This window comes from Molothrus aeneus, chromosome 8 (assembly GCF_037042795.1).
Source record: "Molothrus aeneus isolate 106 chromosome 8, BPBGC_Maene_1.0, whole genome shotgun sequence".
In the NCBI taxonomy this organism is placed as follows: Eukaryota; Metazoa; Chordata; class Aves; order Passeriformes; family Icteridae; genus Molothrus; species Molothrus aeneus.
Window position 1 is genome coordinate 3,703,761 of NC_089653.1, and position 16,714 is coordinate 3,720,474.

The 16,714-nt window shown below is 46.4% G+C and overlaps 1 protein-coding gene across 4 annotated transcripts in view; it reads left to right on the forward strand.

Moving 5' to 3' along the window:
• The window catches only part of RNLS (renalase, FAD dependent amine oxidase), a 73,450-nt gene that overhangs the window by 34,758 nt on the left and 21,978 nt on the right, over positions 1–16,714 (forward strand). For all 4 annotated transcript variants that reach the window (XM_066554997.1, XM_066554998.1, XM_066554996.1 and 1 more), the window contains exons 5-6: positions 9,387–9,560; positions 14,312–14,487. In XM_066554997.1, the coding sequence (XP_066411094.1) occupies positions 9,387–9,560; positions 14,312–14,487 (350 nt within the window). The remainder of the gene's footprint in view (positions 1–9,386; positions 9,561–14,311; positions 14,488–16,714) is intronic.

Here is a 16,714-nt window from a genome sequence, read left to right on the forward strand (position 1 = left end):
AGATGGGAAAAAACATCTTTTTGCTGCAGCTCTGCTCTCCTGGGGGGCTTCAGGAATAGAATCATAAGTTGGAAGAGACCTTAAAACTCATCCCATCCCAGCCTTGCCATGGCAGGGACACCTTCCACTGTCCCAGGCTGCTCCAGCCTGGCCTTGGGCACTGCCAGGGATCCAGGGGCAGCCCCAGCTGCTCTGGGCACCCTGTGCCAGGGCCTGCCCACCCTAATATCCCACCTAATCCTACTTTCTTCCAGTTTGAAGCCATTCCCCCTTGGCCAGGCCCTTGTAATGAGTCTCCATCTTTTTTTGTTGGCTGCTCCAAGCACTGAAAGGTCAAAATTTGGTCACTCCAAAGCTTCTCCTCTCCAAGCTGAAGAATCCCAGCTCTCAGCCTTTCACACTAAGACTGCCTTCAAACCCCTTTTCTCTTTGGGATTTGTTCTCTGCTGCAGTTTTTTTTTTTTTTTTCCTTCTTTGCTTTCATACTGCTCTGTGCTTTCCTGTGGTGGAAGCAGGATAGATTGGGCAGCTGATAAGGTATTTCCTGTCAGGAATCACCTCCATAAGGGGATCATTCTTTGCAGATTTAATAAAAGAAAACCATAGTAAATTCTGGTTTTGTTTGTACCATCATGGCTTGCATCTCTTGGAGAAGTCAGGTGTCCAACTTATTTCAAGGTATTACAAATTTACTAATCAGGTTTTTATTCAAGCACAGCACATTATAAACCATCAAACACTTTTCTGATGCATCTATCTGAAGAGACAATAAATGTCTCACTGTTCTCTGTCATAACCAAAAAAAACCATTCAAGACTTGTCTTACTCCTAATTTGTTATTTTTTTGTCTAAACCAGATCCAAAGGGAGGATCTGGGGAATATATAAATATAGGAATAAATAATATTTATATATTTATATATTAATATATAAATAATAGGAATCTGAACAGGAAGAGGATGGTCTGAGATTTGCCCCAGTACTTCAAGGTTTTGCAAAATCCCCATCAGCATGCACTGAGGTTCTGCTCAGGAGGGGGTGGAAATGAGCAGAGCTGGTGGAGGACCCATCTGAGGATGGTAAAATACAGAGGCAACTCCAGGCCAAACCCCTGGAAGGAGGAGAAGCAGCCTGGAAGCATTTAAGCTAAATTGTGTGACAGATAGAAACTCACAGTCATTAATAATATCAAAAAAGGGAGGCTGTTTATGATGACTTGAGAAAACAAAGCTTAATGCTGAGAATGAGCAGCAGGATAGACATCCAGAAATTCCCTACAGATGTGCAAGGTCATTTAGCTCCCAAGCAAGCATTTTTCTTAACTAAGTAAGGCAGCAGACAGACCCTTCAGTATTTAACAGAGTCTTTCCTTAGCAGTAAAAGCCACATGGGAAGCACAGCTGGACTGCCAGGGAGGAGGGGATGGCAGCAAAACCCTTCTTGGCTGTGCCTTCCACTTCAGCTCTGCCTTTTTGGGAGGAGGGGGATTGCTAATTCCCACAGCATCAGGAGGAAGAGCATCATAATTCAGATTTAACAGGAGGAAAGCTGTGCCTTGGGGAGGTGACCATGGGAGGGAAGGAGGTGGCTCCTGTGCAGGTTCCTGCTCTTTGTGCATCCCCTGGAGTGCCTGCAGCTCTGCATTCCAGAGGCTCCAGAGGTGATGGGGTGGCTCAGAGGCCTGTGGCTCCTCAGCCTGGAGGAGACAGCTCTGTGTCAGGAGTGTGGAGCTCTCCCCAGCACTGGAAAGCCCAGGAAGGCTGCTTGGAGTGACTCAGAACATTCCCAAAAGCAGAGGTCCAAGTAGAGGCAATACTGAAACTTACTAGTCCAGCCTGAATGGGGGGGAAAAATCCCCTACAAGTCACCCCAAGGGGGTTCTTTTCAAAGTTGAATGCAATTTCTTTGACTTTTTATGTGCACAGCTCCACCCTGTACTCCTTCCTTCTGCATCCTCCTGGTAATGAACCAGATGCACTTTAAAAAGAGAAGAAAATATGTTAATATCTCCTCTTAAGTGGAAATTTCCAGAGGCCAGCTGAATCTTTCCTCAATAATTAATGCCTGAAAGCATTTTCCTCCAGTTCTTATTTAAATGGAAATAGCTTTGGTGTCTGATATTGTAGAGCTGCACTGCACTGCCTGGTATTGCTTTTTACAGGGCTTGATGTGAGCTGGGCAACAGGGAAGGGTTTCCAGGAGTCTGCCTTTACTGGCACCTTGTGGGAGAATCCCAATTGCTGTGTCCCAGCCCTACAGGCCATTAGGGTCTTGCTGCAGCCCAGAAACCACAATCATCAGGCAGATCTAATTCAATTTATTTATGTGTTTCTTCTGCCCGAGTCACAGCACGGAGCAATAATCCAACCTCTTGCTTCGTTGCCTTGAAAAGCTTTTCATGCTATTTCAGCAACTGGTGGAATATTTAAGGAAAAGAAATCCTCCTGGCTTTATTATTCAGCTCAATGCTGTGTGTACAGTAGGTGAAGAAGTTATTTGCTAAATGTTTTATGATGGTGATTATGTAAGTAATGAGCTTTGTACGTTTTGGCACCAGAGAGTACCAGAACTGTGTGGAGTACTTTGGAACTTGATGTAGGAAGGAAGCTTAATTTGCAAATTAATCCAGTTTCATCTTCCTGCTGTGCCCTGTCATTACAGAGGACTTAGAGGAGCTTCCTTCCTACATCAAGTTACAGAGTAACTTCTGCAAATTAATTTGCAGATTAATCTGGGGGAAATGTGACAATGAGCTTTATTTTTTATAGCCAGGCTTTTCCAAGTCTCTTACCTCAGAGGTAAGATCTTACATCTATGTAGAGATCCCCGAATAAATCAGATTTTCTTAAAGATGTCTTTGGTTTCTGTCAACATCAGTGCCAGCCACAGGAACTAGTTGGGCTCTGTGAGAATAACACAGTAAAAATGTGGTTTTGTATGGAAACTGGATTTGCAGTCCTGCTAATCTGCCATGTGTATCATCTGCATCTCCCTCTGAATGCTTACAAAGCAGGAACTGGAGTGTACACGTGCATTTTATTTTTTATTTGAGCTTTTTTGACTAATTTCTCAGGGTTCTTTCTAAGTGAATCTAAATTTCCAGGCATGCCCAAAATCTCCTGGAAAATTCTGGGCTCCTTAATTCCTTGCTGGAAGGAGTTACTCTCTACTGGAGGCTGCACAGCCAAACCAAACTGGAAGAAATTTCCCAGCTGAAATGTGGGTATTTTGAACCATGACAGGACTGGCTTCCTTTCCCCAGGCAGGTTGTGCTGTAACCACAGGAAGGGTTTGGGTGCTGAGAAACACTCAGTTATTGTCTTCTCCTTTAGTTCTACTTGCTTATAAATGTCATATCCTGTTCTTCCCGGGGTGGAAGCTTAGCAGAGGTTCACATTTTGAAGTGTCATTAATTTTGGATCAAAACCATGGATGCAATAACCCACAGGGAGCTGCATTTCCATGCTGTGGTGTGTGGGCATTGCACGACCAGATTTTGGGTTGAGAGTCAGCCTCTGCCCTAGCTGCTCATCCCTCCAAATAACCAGTTATTGGAAAATTGAAAAACTGTTTTCTTTATGAATACAAACATGAGGAAATGTGAATATGATGACAGCATTTGCATTAAACCCACCTGAGAGTGAGCATGCTGGCTGGAGAGAGCAGTGTGGAGCTGTGTGTAATGCAGGGTAAAAATATGGAATTGCGGATGGAGGATAGTGGTTTGCCAAATTTAAAAATTTAGTTGTCTGTTAAAAGTAACAAAAATTATTATTGCTTTGGAGAACAGAGCTGGTTTTTGGGTTTTTTTGGAAAAAAAGTATGAGTTGAGCATTGAAGTGTTTGGCAAAGATGCCACAGAGCTTCTCCCCTGGTTCCTCATCCCTCCTCTTTTCTTTTTAATTTTTTAAAATTTTTTTGCCCTTCCTCCAGGAGACAGGAGTGGGTGGCTCTCAGCCCCTGTGCCAGCTTTGCCCCCTGTTCTAGGAAAGGTGCAATTCCATTCCCCTGTTGGTTCAGAACTTGAACTCGTGTGGTTGTGCAGATGAATGGAAATGTTTCTAGTGAAAATGCAAGGTTTTAGTTTAATACTGAGTGAGATACTGAGGACAAGGAGCAATGGCCATAAACTTAAACACAGGGTGTTCCACCTCAACAGGAGGCAGAATTTGTTTCCATGAGGGTGGCAGAGCTGCCTGGGAAGGCTGTGGAGTCTCCCTCTCTGGATTCATCCCAAGCCCACCTGGAGGTGCTGCTCCTGTCTTGGCTGGGGGTTGGACTGGATCATCTCCAGAGGTCCCTTCAGCCCCAACTCTCCTGTGATTCTGTGAATTCCTAATCATCTCATCAAGAGCAGCTGATGGACAGTTATCCAAGCTTAGTTCTCAAAATCAGAAACTTCATTAAAAAAACTCAGTTGTGCTGCCTTTTTCTCCCCCAGCATCTCTTTTCTTCTTCATCATCTACATTTCTACATGTGCCTTTCCTTCATGTGCCACAGACTTGAGATAACAAAGCTTTGTGCCAAGTGAGCCAGGGCTGCTGTGATTTGAAGTAATTATTTAGGTCCTTGTTCTTGCAAATACACACATAGAGGTGAGCAGGGTTATTCCAGCAGTGAGAAGAATATCACAGCAATAACTGCATTTAGTGACCATTTCAGTGCAGACACAGCCATGGCTGGTTTTAACTGTTACTCTGCCTTTTTAAAAATAAAAAAAAAAAAACCAAACCAACCCAACAAACTTCTGAGCTGTTTGATAAGGAAGCTGGATTAAAAGTGGAGCCTTTCTCATAACCTCTGCTCCCTCCCACGCAGAGCAGCAGCGGGAACGGGCTGCGGCCAGCGCGGTGGCACAGGGCCAGTGGCATGGCCACTGCTGAGAGCCTGGCCTGCAGGGCCTGTCCTTTGTCCCCACGCAGCTGGAGAGCTCAGGGCAGCAGCTCCTGCCTCTGGAGAGCAGTGGGAGAGGTCCCTGCTGGGCAAGCAGAGGTGCCCATCCAAGCAGGCTGTGGTGTGTGAATGAATGCTGTGATAACGCGCCAGCCCAAGCCACCTCCTGAGCAGAGCTGTGACAATGAACTGTCCCTGCAGATATCATCTGAGCTGCCCATTCTGCTGGGTGAATCTCTGGAGATCCCTCAGCCTGATACCTGAGCTGAAAATAGCTTTGTAGCCGTTTAACCACAGTTTCCTTTTCAGCTTTCAGAGCAGTGGTGGTCACTGGGCACTCACAGATGCCCTGCCACCAGCAGAGTCTGGGTCATGTGTGGGGATTTGCTGCAAGTAGAATCTTAAGCAAAGCAGGCTAAGGAAGCCACAAAACCTCTTGGGGCATAGGGTCAGTGGTGGGGTTATTGAGGGCATAGCAGAGAGAGAGGCAGGTGGTCACTGAAATCAAGTGGGAGGAAAAATGAAGAAGGTGGAGGAAGCTGCAGGGTGGCTGGGCAGTGACAAAGTCACAAAGTTCAAGCCAGGCTCTAATGCTATTCCCATCAAAATGGAATTATTAGAATAAGAAATTTAGAGTGAAAGAAGTTAAGGTGAAAAAGAGCCATCTTCTCCTGAAGTACAAAGTCCAGCATCCTCATATTTTGCAGTTTTTATAGCACTTTCATTCCTTCAAAGTACTGCCAAAGGGGTTTTTTTTTCCTTACTGCTTTGGTGGCTGGTCATGTCTATTAGCTCTAGATTTAGTCACCTTGGCAATACCTTAATAAGGGATTTTGAGCATTCTAGGCAGTGGCTGCTGTGCACTAAAGCAGAAGATAGTTCTGGCTGTTTGTTACCCTTTCTTGGAGCTGCTGATTGTCAGGATGCAAAATCCCCCCTGCCACTCAGCAAGGCTGGCTGGTGAAACAAAGTGAGGGTTTTCCCTCTCATCCCTGGAAGCCTTTAAAGCAGGATCTTGGTTTCTTTGCCCAAGTTTGCCCCCACACCCTTGGGGTCATGCAAGATCTGGCTCCAGGCGTCCCAGCTGAGCTCTGATGTCATGTGGGGACTTCATGGGGACATGAGTCCCCAGAAGCTTTTAGCAGTGCTGAATTAGCAATAGTGAAACTTTCCAAAACAAGTCTTGTTTTAAATACATCTCACATGGCAGCATCTGGTGTTCCCTGCAGTCCTGACATGGTTTCAGCCCCCTGAGTCCTGCACTGAGCCATGGTGGCTCTTGCCCATCTCTGCTTGCCCAAAGGTGCAGCAGGGAGCCCAGCCCTTGCTGGATTCTCTGACAATGGCCAGGAGCTGGTGGTGAGGGATGCAGCTGTGCCCTCCTGCAGTGCCTCTCTGCAAAGCAGGGTGTCTTCCCACTGCCAGAGGGCAGGGCTGGATGGGATATTGGGAATTAGGAATTGTTCCTGGCAGGCTGGGCAGTTCCTGGCACAGCTGGGGCTGCCCCTGGATCCCTGGCAGTGCCCAAGGCCAGGCTGGATGGAGCTTGGAGCATCCTAGCACAGTGGAAGGTGTCCCTGCCCATGGCAGAGATGATTTTTAAGGTCCCTTCCAACCCAAACCAGTCTGTGATTCCGTGATGTTGCAACCTCCTCCTGCACTTTCTGGCAGAAAGAGCAAAAAGCCCGGGGTGAAACCTTGATCACCCCAGTCAGTTCCAGGCTGTTGGAGCAGCTGGGTTTATTTTTGCCTCCCTGGCTCTGTGTGGGAGGCTGGGCTCCCTCCTTCATGGCATGGTGCCCGTGCTCCCAGCCTGCCAGCTCCAGCCTTGGCCCTGATGGCATCTCTGGGTCCTCTCCTTCCCACAGCACCAGTGAGGCAGCGAGGTGACATTAAAGCCCTGGAACAGCAGATAAAAGGCCCTGGCTGTATTTATTGAGTGTTACAGATAAGTAATCCACTCTGCTGTCAGTGTCTGCAGAAACAGCAAATAAAGTATACATGGCCCTTGCTTTGATGTGATGAAATCTCCAGAGGACACTCACTTCAGTGGTGCTCACAGTGCAGCTGGAGCTGAGTCTTGCAGTGGAAAATACAAGATTTTCATGTCTTCATGCATTGCTTTAAAAATATCACTATGGCTCTATGCTGGGCAATTCTGTGTTCTAAAAGCTTGGGTTGTTTTGTTATTTTGGTTTTTTATTTTTTTTTTCCCAAAATGTTATTAAAATCATCGTAACTGTTTTTGTTGGAAGGGGAAAAGTTAATAGTTATTTTGTGGTTTCATACCCAGCGTTAAAACAACAGTCTGGTTTTCATTTAAACCAATCAAAGTATGGAAATTCAAAATGAAGGTTCTCTCCATGTCCTTAGATCAACTTGTTGGCCTTGCTGAAATGCATAATGGATGGAGCAGGGGAAAAACCTCAATCCTACAGCTCTTAGCTTTGTTTTTGCACATAGCTCAGCTTTTTTTGTTGCTGGATTTCAAATTTGACGTCACTTTCTTGCCTGCCTTCTCAAGCTATAGAAACTTCCTCCATTTGGTAAGTATGCAGCTGCTTAGAACCCAGTGAACCACAGACTTTTTTTTTTTTTTGAAGAACCTAAGCAGTAGTGAAGGAAATTAGTTGGCAAACACATGTTGGTAATTGAATTAATGCACTTTCAAATTTTCAAATTTTGGGGTATGAAGCTGACTGTTGGGGATGATGGGTTTTAGTCAGTTCTGGTTTATGGTGTGGTCAGAAAGAGACCAGAGGCACAGCTGGGGCACAGAAAACCCCAGGCAGCCCCAGGGGAGCAGCCCTGGGATGGGGTGCTGGGGGATCCCCATGCTGAGGGATGCCCTGATGTGGCCCCAGTGACCTGGGACAGCTGCCCTGAGCCTGGCCAGGGCTCCAGGGCCCTCCTGCTTCCAGCCTGCAGGTTCCCTCCCAGCTCTGGCTTAGCCTGGGGGTCTGGAGGAACCTTTTTTCTCAGAAAGGGGTGCTCAGGCCTTGGCAGGGGCTGCCCAGGGAGCTTTGCAGTGCCCAGCCCTGCAGGTGTCCCAGCAAGGGCTGGAGGTGGCACTCAGTGCTCTGGGCTGGGGACAAGGTGGGCACTGGGCACAGCTGGCACTCCATGGACTGGCAGGGATTTTCCAGCCTCAGGGACCCTGTGTGAGCTCCTCTGGGGTTCACATGTCACCAGGTGAGCAGCCTGTCACTGTCCCCAAACACCTGCAGGCGCTGGGCACTGCAGCCTGTCCTCAGCCTGTTTCTCCTCCTTTCCCCTCCCCAGGTTTTGTGCCTTGGTCAGTGTTTCTTTCTACTCTCCCCATTTCTCTGTTCCCCAGCATATTCGTGGGGAAAATGTGAAAAAAACTCCCCAAGTTTTTTCAGGTTTTTTTTTTCCCCTTGGGGACATTTCAGGATGGGTTTCTGGTGGGATTTGAGGTGGAATCTGACTTGTGATCCTCTGATATGCTGGGCATTAGGTCAGGCTGATGGGGGCGACCCACCAGGAGCCCCTCAGCTGGGAGAGCTGGCAGGACACAGTGCTGTGCCATGAGTTTGGTCAGCCTGCCCCATTGTGGGGTGAGCTGTTCCTTTCTTCATCAACATCAGCAGAGCCTGTTGTCTCTGCTGTGTGCTGCTCCATCTCACAGAAGCCTTGGACATCCATCCAGTCACAGGAGGAGAGAGACATGGGACTGAGCTCCACAATTAGCCAAGCTGGTGGATTTCCCTGTGGCATGAAATTAAATAGTATTTGAATGCTCACCGTGGGGCTAATGCTACTTTGTGCAGCTTTTTATGAAGATTACAAAATTGCAGCAAAAAGCAGATCTTGCTGTAATTAGAAGATAGAAGAGTTAATCATGGGGAGGAATTAGGATTCATGCTTGCTCTGAAATTTTCCAAACTGCTTTAAAATTCCTTCAGCCTAAGGAGCTGAACTTCACTCTGATGCTTTTGCAGGCTGAAGTGTGGTTTTCTTCATTCATTTGAATTGCAGCACAGAAGTCACAGGGCTCTTCTCCCCAGAGGTTCAAGAGGCTCTGAGTTCATTTTGTTGATATGTGAAATCATTTTGGTGCTTGTCGAGCCATATGACCATTTACTTGATGTCCTTGAGGGAACCCAAGCATTTTATTGCTATTTATTCACCCTTTGAGAGAAGATTTGAAACAAAAAGTCACCAAAATCATGGAAATTTCAAGTTAGAAGGGAGAGCTGGGTGATGAACCCCCAGCAGCTGGGGGAGGGTCGTGTGTGAAGGACACACTCCACATAATGCACCATTAAAACTTCATGAAGAGGTGTCCCAGAAAAAAAAAATACTACAAAGCACAGGGCTTAATATTAAATTCTTAGTTTTAGCAGTCTGGTCATTTTCAGGAAGGAATAATCAGCTTAACTGCAGCATTCCCATATTTAATGTTCTGAGCGGAGAGGGATTGTCTGATTTCCTTTTCCCCTTTTTTTATTTTTTTTTCTCTCTTTTCACAGTAATTAATGAAAGTCAAAAGCAGCAACTGGAATCTGTGAGCTACTCATCCCGTTATGCCCTGGGACTGTTCTATGAGGCTGGCACGGGGATTGGTGTCCCCTGGGCTGCTCGCTACGTCGCCGATAATCCCTGCGTGCGCTTCATCTCCATCGATAACAAGAAGCGCAATATAGGTCAGTGCTCCCATTATTCCCCTTAAACACAGCCACAATGGAGGGTGCAGAGCATGAGAAATGCTGTTTAATTGAGTGTTGCTGTTCTGAACAGAGGGAGTGTTTAACTCCAGTGTTTAACTCCCGGCCGCGGCGGATGGCGTTTCATGTTGCCTTTGGCCTGTAATGAAGCACACAATGAGAGCGGGCTGGCCCTCAGAAAATCAGCCCCCAGCACATGGTTTATGTTACTGCCTTTATGAGACCAGTGGCAGGGGATTGGAGACATCAAAATGTTGGTATTCCAAGAAAGAGCTGGGGTTCCTTTGTTTGAACAGTGATCCGTGCACTCGCCGCTTTGTCTCCTGTCACACATTACTCTGCAGCTCCTGCTCTCTCCTCAAGGCTTTGGAAGCAAGAATGACTTGGGTAATTGGAGCTGCTCAGCCCAGTTCAGTCAGCCAGGCTGCTTCTGTGACCAGGGAGAGTCCCTGAAATGGCTGCATGTGCTTGGTAGGGCTTGGAGAATATTTCCCCAAGACAGACCCTTCTCCTGTCTTTCTGGAGGATGGCAGCTGAGTACGTGTGTGTTTTATTTATTAAATGTGATTCACCTACCAGGAGTGGGGTGGCATAGAATAGCTCAAGAAAAAACACCTGCAGACCAGTCAGAGTCACAGAATCCAGCATGGTTTGGCTTGTGAGGGACCTCAAAGACACAAAGTTCCACCCCCTGCCATGGGCAGGGACACCTTCCACCATCCAGCCTGGCCTTGGGCACTGCCAGGGATGCAGGGGCAGCCCCAGCTGCTCTGGGCACCCTGTGCCAGGGCCTGCCCACCCTGCCAGGGAACAATTCCTCATTCCCAATGTCCCATCCAGCCCTGCCCTCTGGCACTGGGAAGCCATTCCCTGTGTCCTGTCCCTCCATTCCCTGTCCCAAGTCCCTCCCCAGCTCTCCTGAAGCCCCTTTTAGGCCCTGGAAGGGGCTCTGGAACTCTCCAGAGCTTTCCCTTCTCCAGGCAGAACACTCCCAGCTCACTCAGCCTCCTTCTTATAAGAGAGATTCTCCATCCCTCTGTGCAAGCACACATTTGTTGTTTGCCCTAAGAATTTAGCCTGTTGATCTGAAAAGAGTGAAAACAAAACAGAAGAATGGCTGGACTGGCCAAAATAAGGATGCAGCCACCCTGATGTGCTTTCTCCAGCAGAGACTTAGGTGAATATGTGAAAAAAGAGCCTAAGGAAAGCCAAATACAGAGTGATATTTTTTCCTCTGGCATTGTCTCCCTGTTCCTGACACCGTTCAGCTGGAGATTTTCTTGCATCTGAGATTCTGTTGCCATTGTTGTGTTCAACGAAAAATACCTGATAATTAATAGGACCTTCTGATATTGTCCTTCCCAGTGTCAAGGAGGAATTCACCCATACTTTCCCCACCTCTCTGCACATGTGGTCTCAAAGCCCCAGCACCAAGAACAGCAAATATGGAACTGTGATGGAATTATCAAACAGCTTTGCTGTCTCCAGATGCAATTAAACCAAGAACAAAGCACATTATTTGGGGCATATTGTTAACAAATATGTAGAAAGTACCAGAACATCAGTGTTGACACATACCTTTCTCACTGAAAATTTCCTTTGAATTGTGGGAGAGTTCTGTTTATATGACCAAATTTTTCCAAGAAGAACAAATTGTGTGTGTGTGTCTCTTCCTAGGAGACAGGCTTTAGACAGCACAGGCAAGGGAGGTTGAGTGTGAAATTTATTTACATGTGAAGTCCTGCAACCAAAACACATGAATAAAAAGTTCCTTTATGCTTGTTTTAGCACATATGCAAGTATTTTGCATCTGCATTTTTCTTCCTGTGCTTCCTCTGCCCTGCAGAAGATTTCAGTGGGAGGCACAGGAGCACCTCGCTGTCCCTTTTAACTCCACTCCACTCATCATTTTCCCACTTTTTTGTTCTTCAACCTTGATTATTTGGACTCATCTGAAGAAGAGGATAGTGACAACCAAAAAGTAAACATTCAGAGAAAGCAGAATTGCTGGGTGAGGCAGCTGAGATCTTCCAGGGCAGCCATCATTCCCTAAAAGCCGTCACTTTCTCCAGTTGTTTCTTCACCTGATGTACCCACAATAAATGGAGGCTTATCTCACCCTGACTGGCACCTCAAATAATAGCTTTTTCATAAACAGCCTTGAACAGTAGAGATCCAGAGAAAATAACTAGCTGGTAGTTGTGCCCTGCAGAAGGTTTGGAGCTGGATGATCCCCAATCCGTTTTATGATTCTATGATCCCGTGAGCTTTCTGCTGAGGGACTCAGAGAACATCTCCCTGAAGCAGCTAGTCCAGCCCTCCAAGGCCAGCAGCAAAGGCTGTTGGAAGCCCAGACTGTCCTTGTCACTTGTCTGAGATGTGGCAGTCCCTGCCTTGACTCAGTAAAGCAGAGCCATCCAACTCGTGGGCGTTGCACCAGTGAAACCCAAACCGGCCTTGTTGTTGTAATCACACAGCAGGGTGGGTTTGATAAAGCAATTTCCCTGGTGCCACCAGTTCCTGGTGTAACCAGGAGTCTCCAGGAGGGAAGGCTTTTCCCAGCAGCTGAGGATCCCAGCTGCTGTGGGCAGAATCCCATGCCTGCAGCAGAGGTGATGTTACATAAGGGAGAGCCCACCAGAAGCGTGTGCTGAATTCCCCGTGTGGCGTGCATGAATATTAAACACTTTGTGGGATTGGCTGCCTCAAACACCCCATCCATATTTATACCAGGTCGGGGGGGACACTGGGAATTCTCCAGCATCAATTATTTCTGGAATACTGCAGTCTTTGCATCTCTCTGCATTCCAGGAGGACTAAAGATAGATGACACATCAAAGGGGAAGTGGTTCCTTTCTTTTGCTCCAGGATTGTGGGGTTATGTAATTCAAAGGGAAGATCTGCCTTGCAGGTTTTTTGGCATTGTATAATTCCTGAGTAGCCTCTTCAATTTTGAAATGGAGGTTCCATTCCTTCCTGAAATAAGAATTTTCAGGAAGATGAAGGAGTTAAAGAACTGTTTAAGTTTTTGCCTTGTTACACAGCCAGTTGTGTTGTAATCCTCTGCCAGCCCTGCCTGCCTCTTAGAAAAGTAATCAGAAACTGTTGGTAAGGCTAATGAAATGCTGGGTTTCTGAATATGAAAAAGTTAGTGCCATTCTTTCCATGACTCCTCCCAAATGTGCCTTCTCAGGGAGTAGATTTTATTCCAGGGAGAACATGGGACCTTAGGAACCACGGGAATTTTTGAGGATAACGGGGAAGCTCACTGGCCCTCCTCCCAAACAGCAGCATGGCATTTTGAAAGTGACCCTCCACCTCTCTTGCTCTCTAGGTGTAGTAAAGTTGATCACTGCTCTTTTTGAACTTTTGGGTAGGGTTTATGAGGCCTGCACATTGATTTCTCTTTTGGCAGGGTGTGAAGCCTCCCAGGGAGCAGGGATGCAGTTCCAGCCTATCTGGAGGTGTCCAGCTTCTCTGCTGCCCTCCATGCTGCCCCAGCAGCATTCTCTTCTTCCAGGGTTTGTTTGGTATGGCAAAGACCCTTCCCCTCCTGCTACCCAGGACCAGAATGGGGTTCAGATGGAAAAACATATCTCCCCAGGAAGCTTACAAATCCCTGAGGGTCAGGAAACAAATGCATCGTGGTTTTTATTGGGACCCGTTACAGCTCCAGGTTTTGGGCAGCAATGTGAGAAAAACACTCAATGCTGTTCCCCTAAAATGAGGAGAACACTCCTGTGGGAGATGTGTGCCTATCACATCCATGGACAGTTTTCTGCTGGAGACCAGGGTGTGGCCCTTGGATGACTCCTGAGCACTCTAACAATCATTTTGGAAAGCTGGAATGTGTCATCTTCCCAGAGGGGAGCTTCAGTGGCAGAGCAGAGATAAGGAGTTTATCAAGCTTGGTGCCTAACAGCCAGAATGGTCAGCAAGTGTTCAAGCACCTCTTTCCTTGTGGATTCCTGGGTCAGAATACACTGGTTTGCTGAAAAGAAAATCTTCTTCTAGGAATGTGCTAGTCCAAACAAAGGTCTAACCAGGAGAGGCTTCCCAAGGAGGGAGTTGCTGGGTAAGGGAGTGAGAGGGAATCACTTGACTGAACAGCCAGCTCAGCTGAAATGCAGCATAACCCCATGGGGTGTCCCTGCTCCATCCTCAGGGCTCATTGGGGCACCCAAAAATCCAGGCAAATTGCCTGGCTCCTGGTTGTTAGGCCACATCTGTAAGGTGACAAGCCAACATGCCAAGGGGACAGGAGTCACCTGCTGCAGAGAACCTGCAGCCAGCCCCAAATGTAACAAAGCCTGGCCCTTTCCAAGTCCGCTGGGATCAACATCAGCACTTGAGCTATGATTTCATAGATGAGAACAAATTTTTGTGATAGGACAAAGGGTGATGGCTTTAAACTGAGGGAGGGTCGATTTAGATGAGATAAAAAACCCAATTTTTTTACAGTGAGGCCCCGGCACAGGTTGCCCAGAGAAGCTGTGGCTGCCCCAGGATCCCTGGAAGTGTCCAAGGCCAGGCTGTTGCAGAGATTGTCCTCCTTGACTTGTGTGTTATTCCATGTGCTTTTTTCCCATCTGGAAGAACAGAGTGGTACCACAGACATCTTTGTTCTTACTGACTCCCAGGCCAGAGGCACAATTGTCAGCATGTGTGGAAGGCAGGTATGAATGAGTAATGCTTCAAAAGCACCTCTCCTCTTCCTTTCTTTCTTCCAGAGTCTCCTGAAATTGGGCCCTCAGTCGTGGTGCACACCACTGTGGCCTTTGGCAGCGAGCACCTGGACTCAGACCCTGAGGAGGTGCAGCAGATCATTCTCAGCCACCTGCAGAGGATTGTGCCCTCCCTGCCTAAACCAAGCAGCATCAAGTGCCAGAGATGGAGATACTCCCAGGTACTCAGCTGGGAGGACCTGCTGGGGCTGCATTTTCCATCCTCAGGGAGCAAGAGGAGAGGGGATGGTTGCTCAGTATCCATAACAAATTCCTCCAGGCAGCCATGAGCAGCATCCAGGGCTGGCCAGCACAGCCAGGTCATTTTTAGCCATTTTTTAACATCCTTGGCCTGGCTCAGCAGTGAGTTGTGCAGCTCTCCTGGTAAGCAGGGGCAGGAGCAGTGTACAGGAAGGAAGTAAATCCCATGTAATTCGGTGGGATTTTCACTGGTATTTAAAAATCCTGACTCAATACATCTGTGTGCATCCAAAAGTACGTGGTATTATTAGCAAAATTCCCACCCTGCCACAGAAGAGCAGAAGTATAGATGTACTAATTGTTATTATTTGATTTGGCCCAGCTCAATTTAACAGAATTTTATGTGAAAAGGATTTTAAAGTAAACTACCTAAGGGTAATAATAGCAAAATGTGCATATTTTGCAGGCTTCTTTTAAAAATGCAAGGAAATTGTTGGCGATTTCCTAAAGTATTGGAGTGTATCTCCATGTTTACCCAAAGCCTCTCAAGTTAATTTACATTGGTGAATTTTAACGTGGAGGTTAATACAAAATATTTACTTTTAAAGCGGTCCCCTAAAAATTTTTCCTTTTTTGAAGTTGCTGTGGATGGCTGTTGTGGAGTCTGCTCATACATACCCCTTGATCTGCATCCAGTTTGGGAACCTGGTCTGGTTAGCACAAAGTTTATTTTTCTGCAAGTAAAGTATTGGTGGATTGCAAAAGCAACCTCAGCACGGCTATTAATACTTATATAAAACCTACCAAAATCGTGGTGTGTTCTCTAAGTTCCTCTTTATCAGTTCAGGGTTTTTTTTTTGACAAACAGATGTCACTGCTAAGGTTCCCTGGTTGTGACATCTGACTTTTCTTCTGCCTTACCTGCTGAGAGCTGCTGGTGCTCACAAGAGCTGTGGGTGGGAGTGGGGGAGAAAAGTTGGATCCATGTGGCATTCACATTCTCTGAAAAAATCCCTTTGCCCAGGATTTTTCTCCTGGGAAGCTGAGAAGCCTCAAAGAAAAGGAAAACAATTCTTATCTCATTTGCTTCTCCTGTGTTGTGCTCATGTAGAATGTATTTAAAATTTGTTTACCCAAAAGTAATCACCGAATTAAATTCTAGTGTGAGTTCTTTTAACTCATTAGCCAAGATGTGTTGGGACTCTAAAAAGAGTCACAAGTTTTCATTATTATCTTTTTAACATTCAGTAAATTTCTGTATTCTTTAGTATGGTATAATATAATATTCTTTAATATAATATAATATAATAAAGTAATAAGTTAACCTTCTAAAAACATAAAATCAAATGCATCATTCCTGCCTTCACCAGGGCAGTCCCTGCAAATACAATAGATCCAACTCTGGAAAGGGTTCCTAAACCCCATCCAACTCCTGCTTCTCTTGCTGCTGCCAGCCAGGGCTCTGAGTCCAGCAGCTGCTGGTGCCACAGGAGGAATTATCACCAGCCTGTAATTTGGTGGATGAATGTCAATATGTCTTAGGTTGCAGATAAGTCCGTGTAGGTCAGACCCGTTATCTCAATAAAGAGATCTCTAAAGCCACCCTATAAAATAATCACTGCCTAAATGAAGTATCTGGGGCAGAGCTCCCTCTTTCTCCTAAAGCTCTCTTTACTTTCAATTATAATAAGCTGTTGCCACAGAGGCCAAGGGAACTGATAAGATGGGTGCCTGTTTCCCCTGACTCTTTTAGTTGGGATTTATCCTACTCCTTAATTAAATCCGGCTGTAACATCCTTCACATGGCCAAACACAATCCTGGGATTAAAATGCAGACATTACAATTATCCATGGCAGATGAGGGATTAGGACTTCCAAAATTCTACTGACACTACTTAGCAGCACAGCTGCAGCTCTGGATCCCCTTGCTCTAATTATGGTGAAGGCACCATTAGCATTCAGAGCCAGCAGCTTCCCAACCCACCGTGTGTCTTTGACACTTTGTCACTTCATATGGAATTACTGAGGCTGGAAAACACCTCCAAGATCTTTGACCAAATACCAGGAGGGGTAGGAGCTGTTTGGTACAACCAGCACCAAATAAACACTGGGTAGTCAAAGAGAAAGGACACTCAAAGAAGACTTTTTCTGCCAAGTCTTTCTGCATTGTTTGTACTCAGCTCGATCTGTGAGAAAAATTCAGGAATA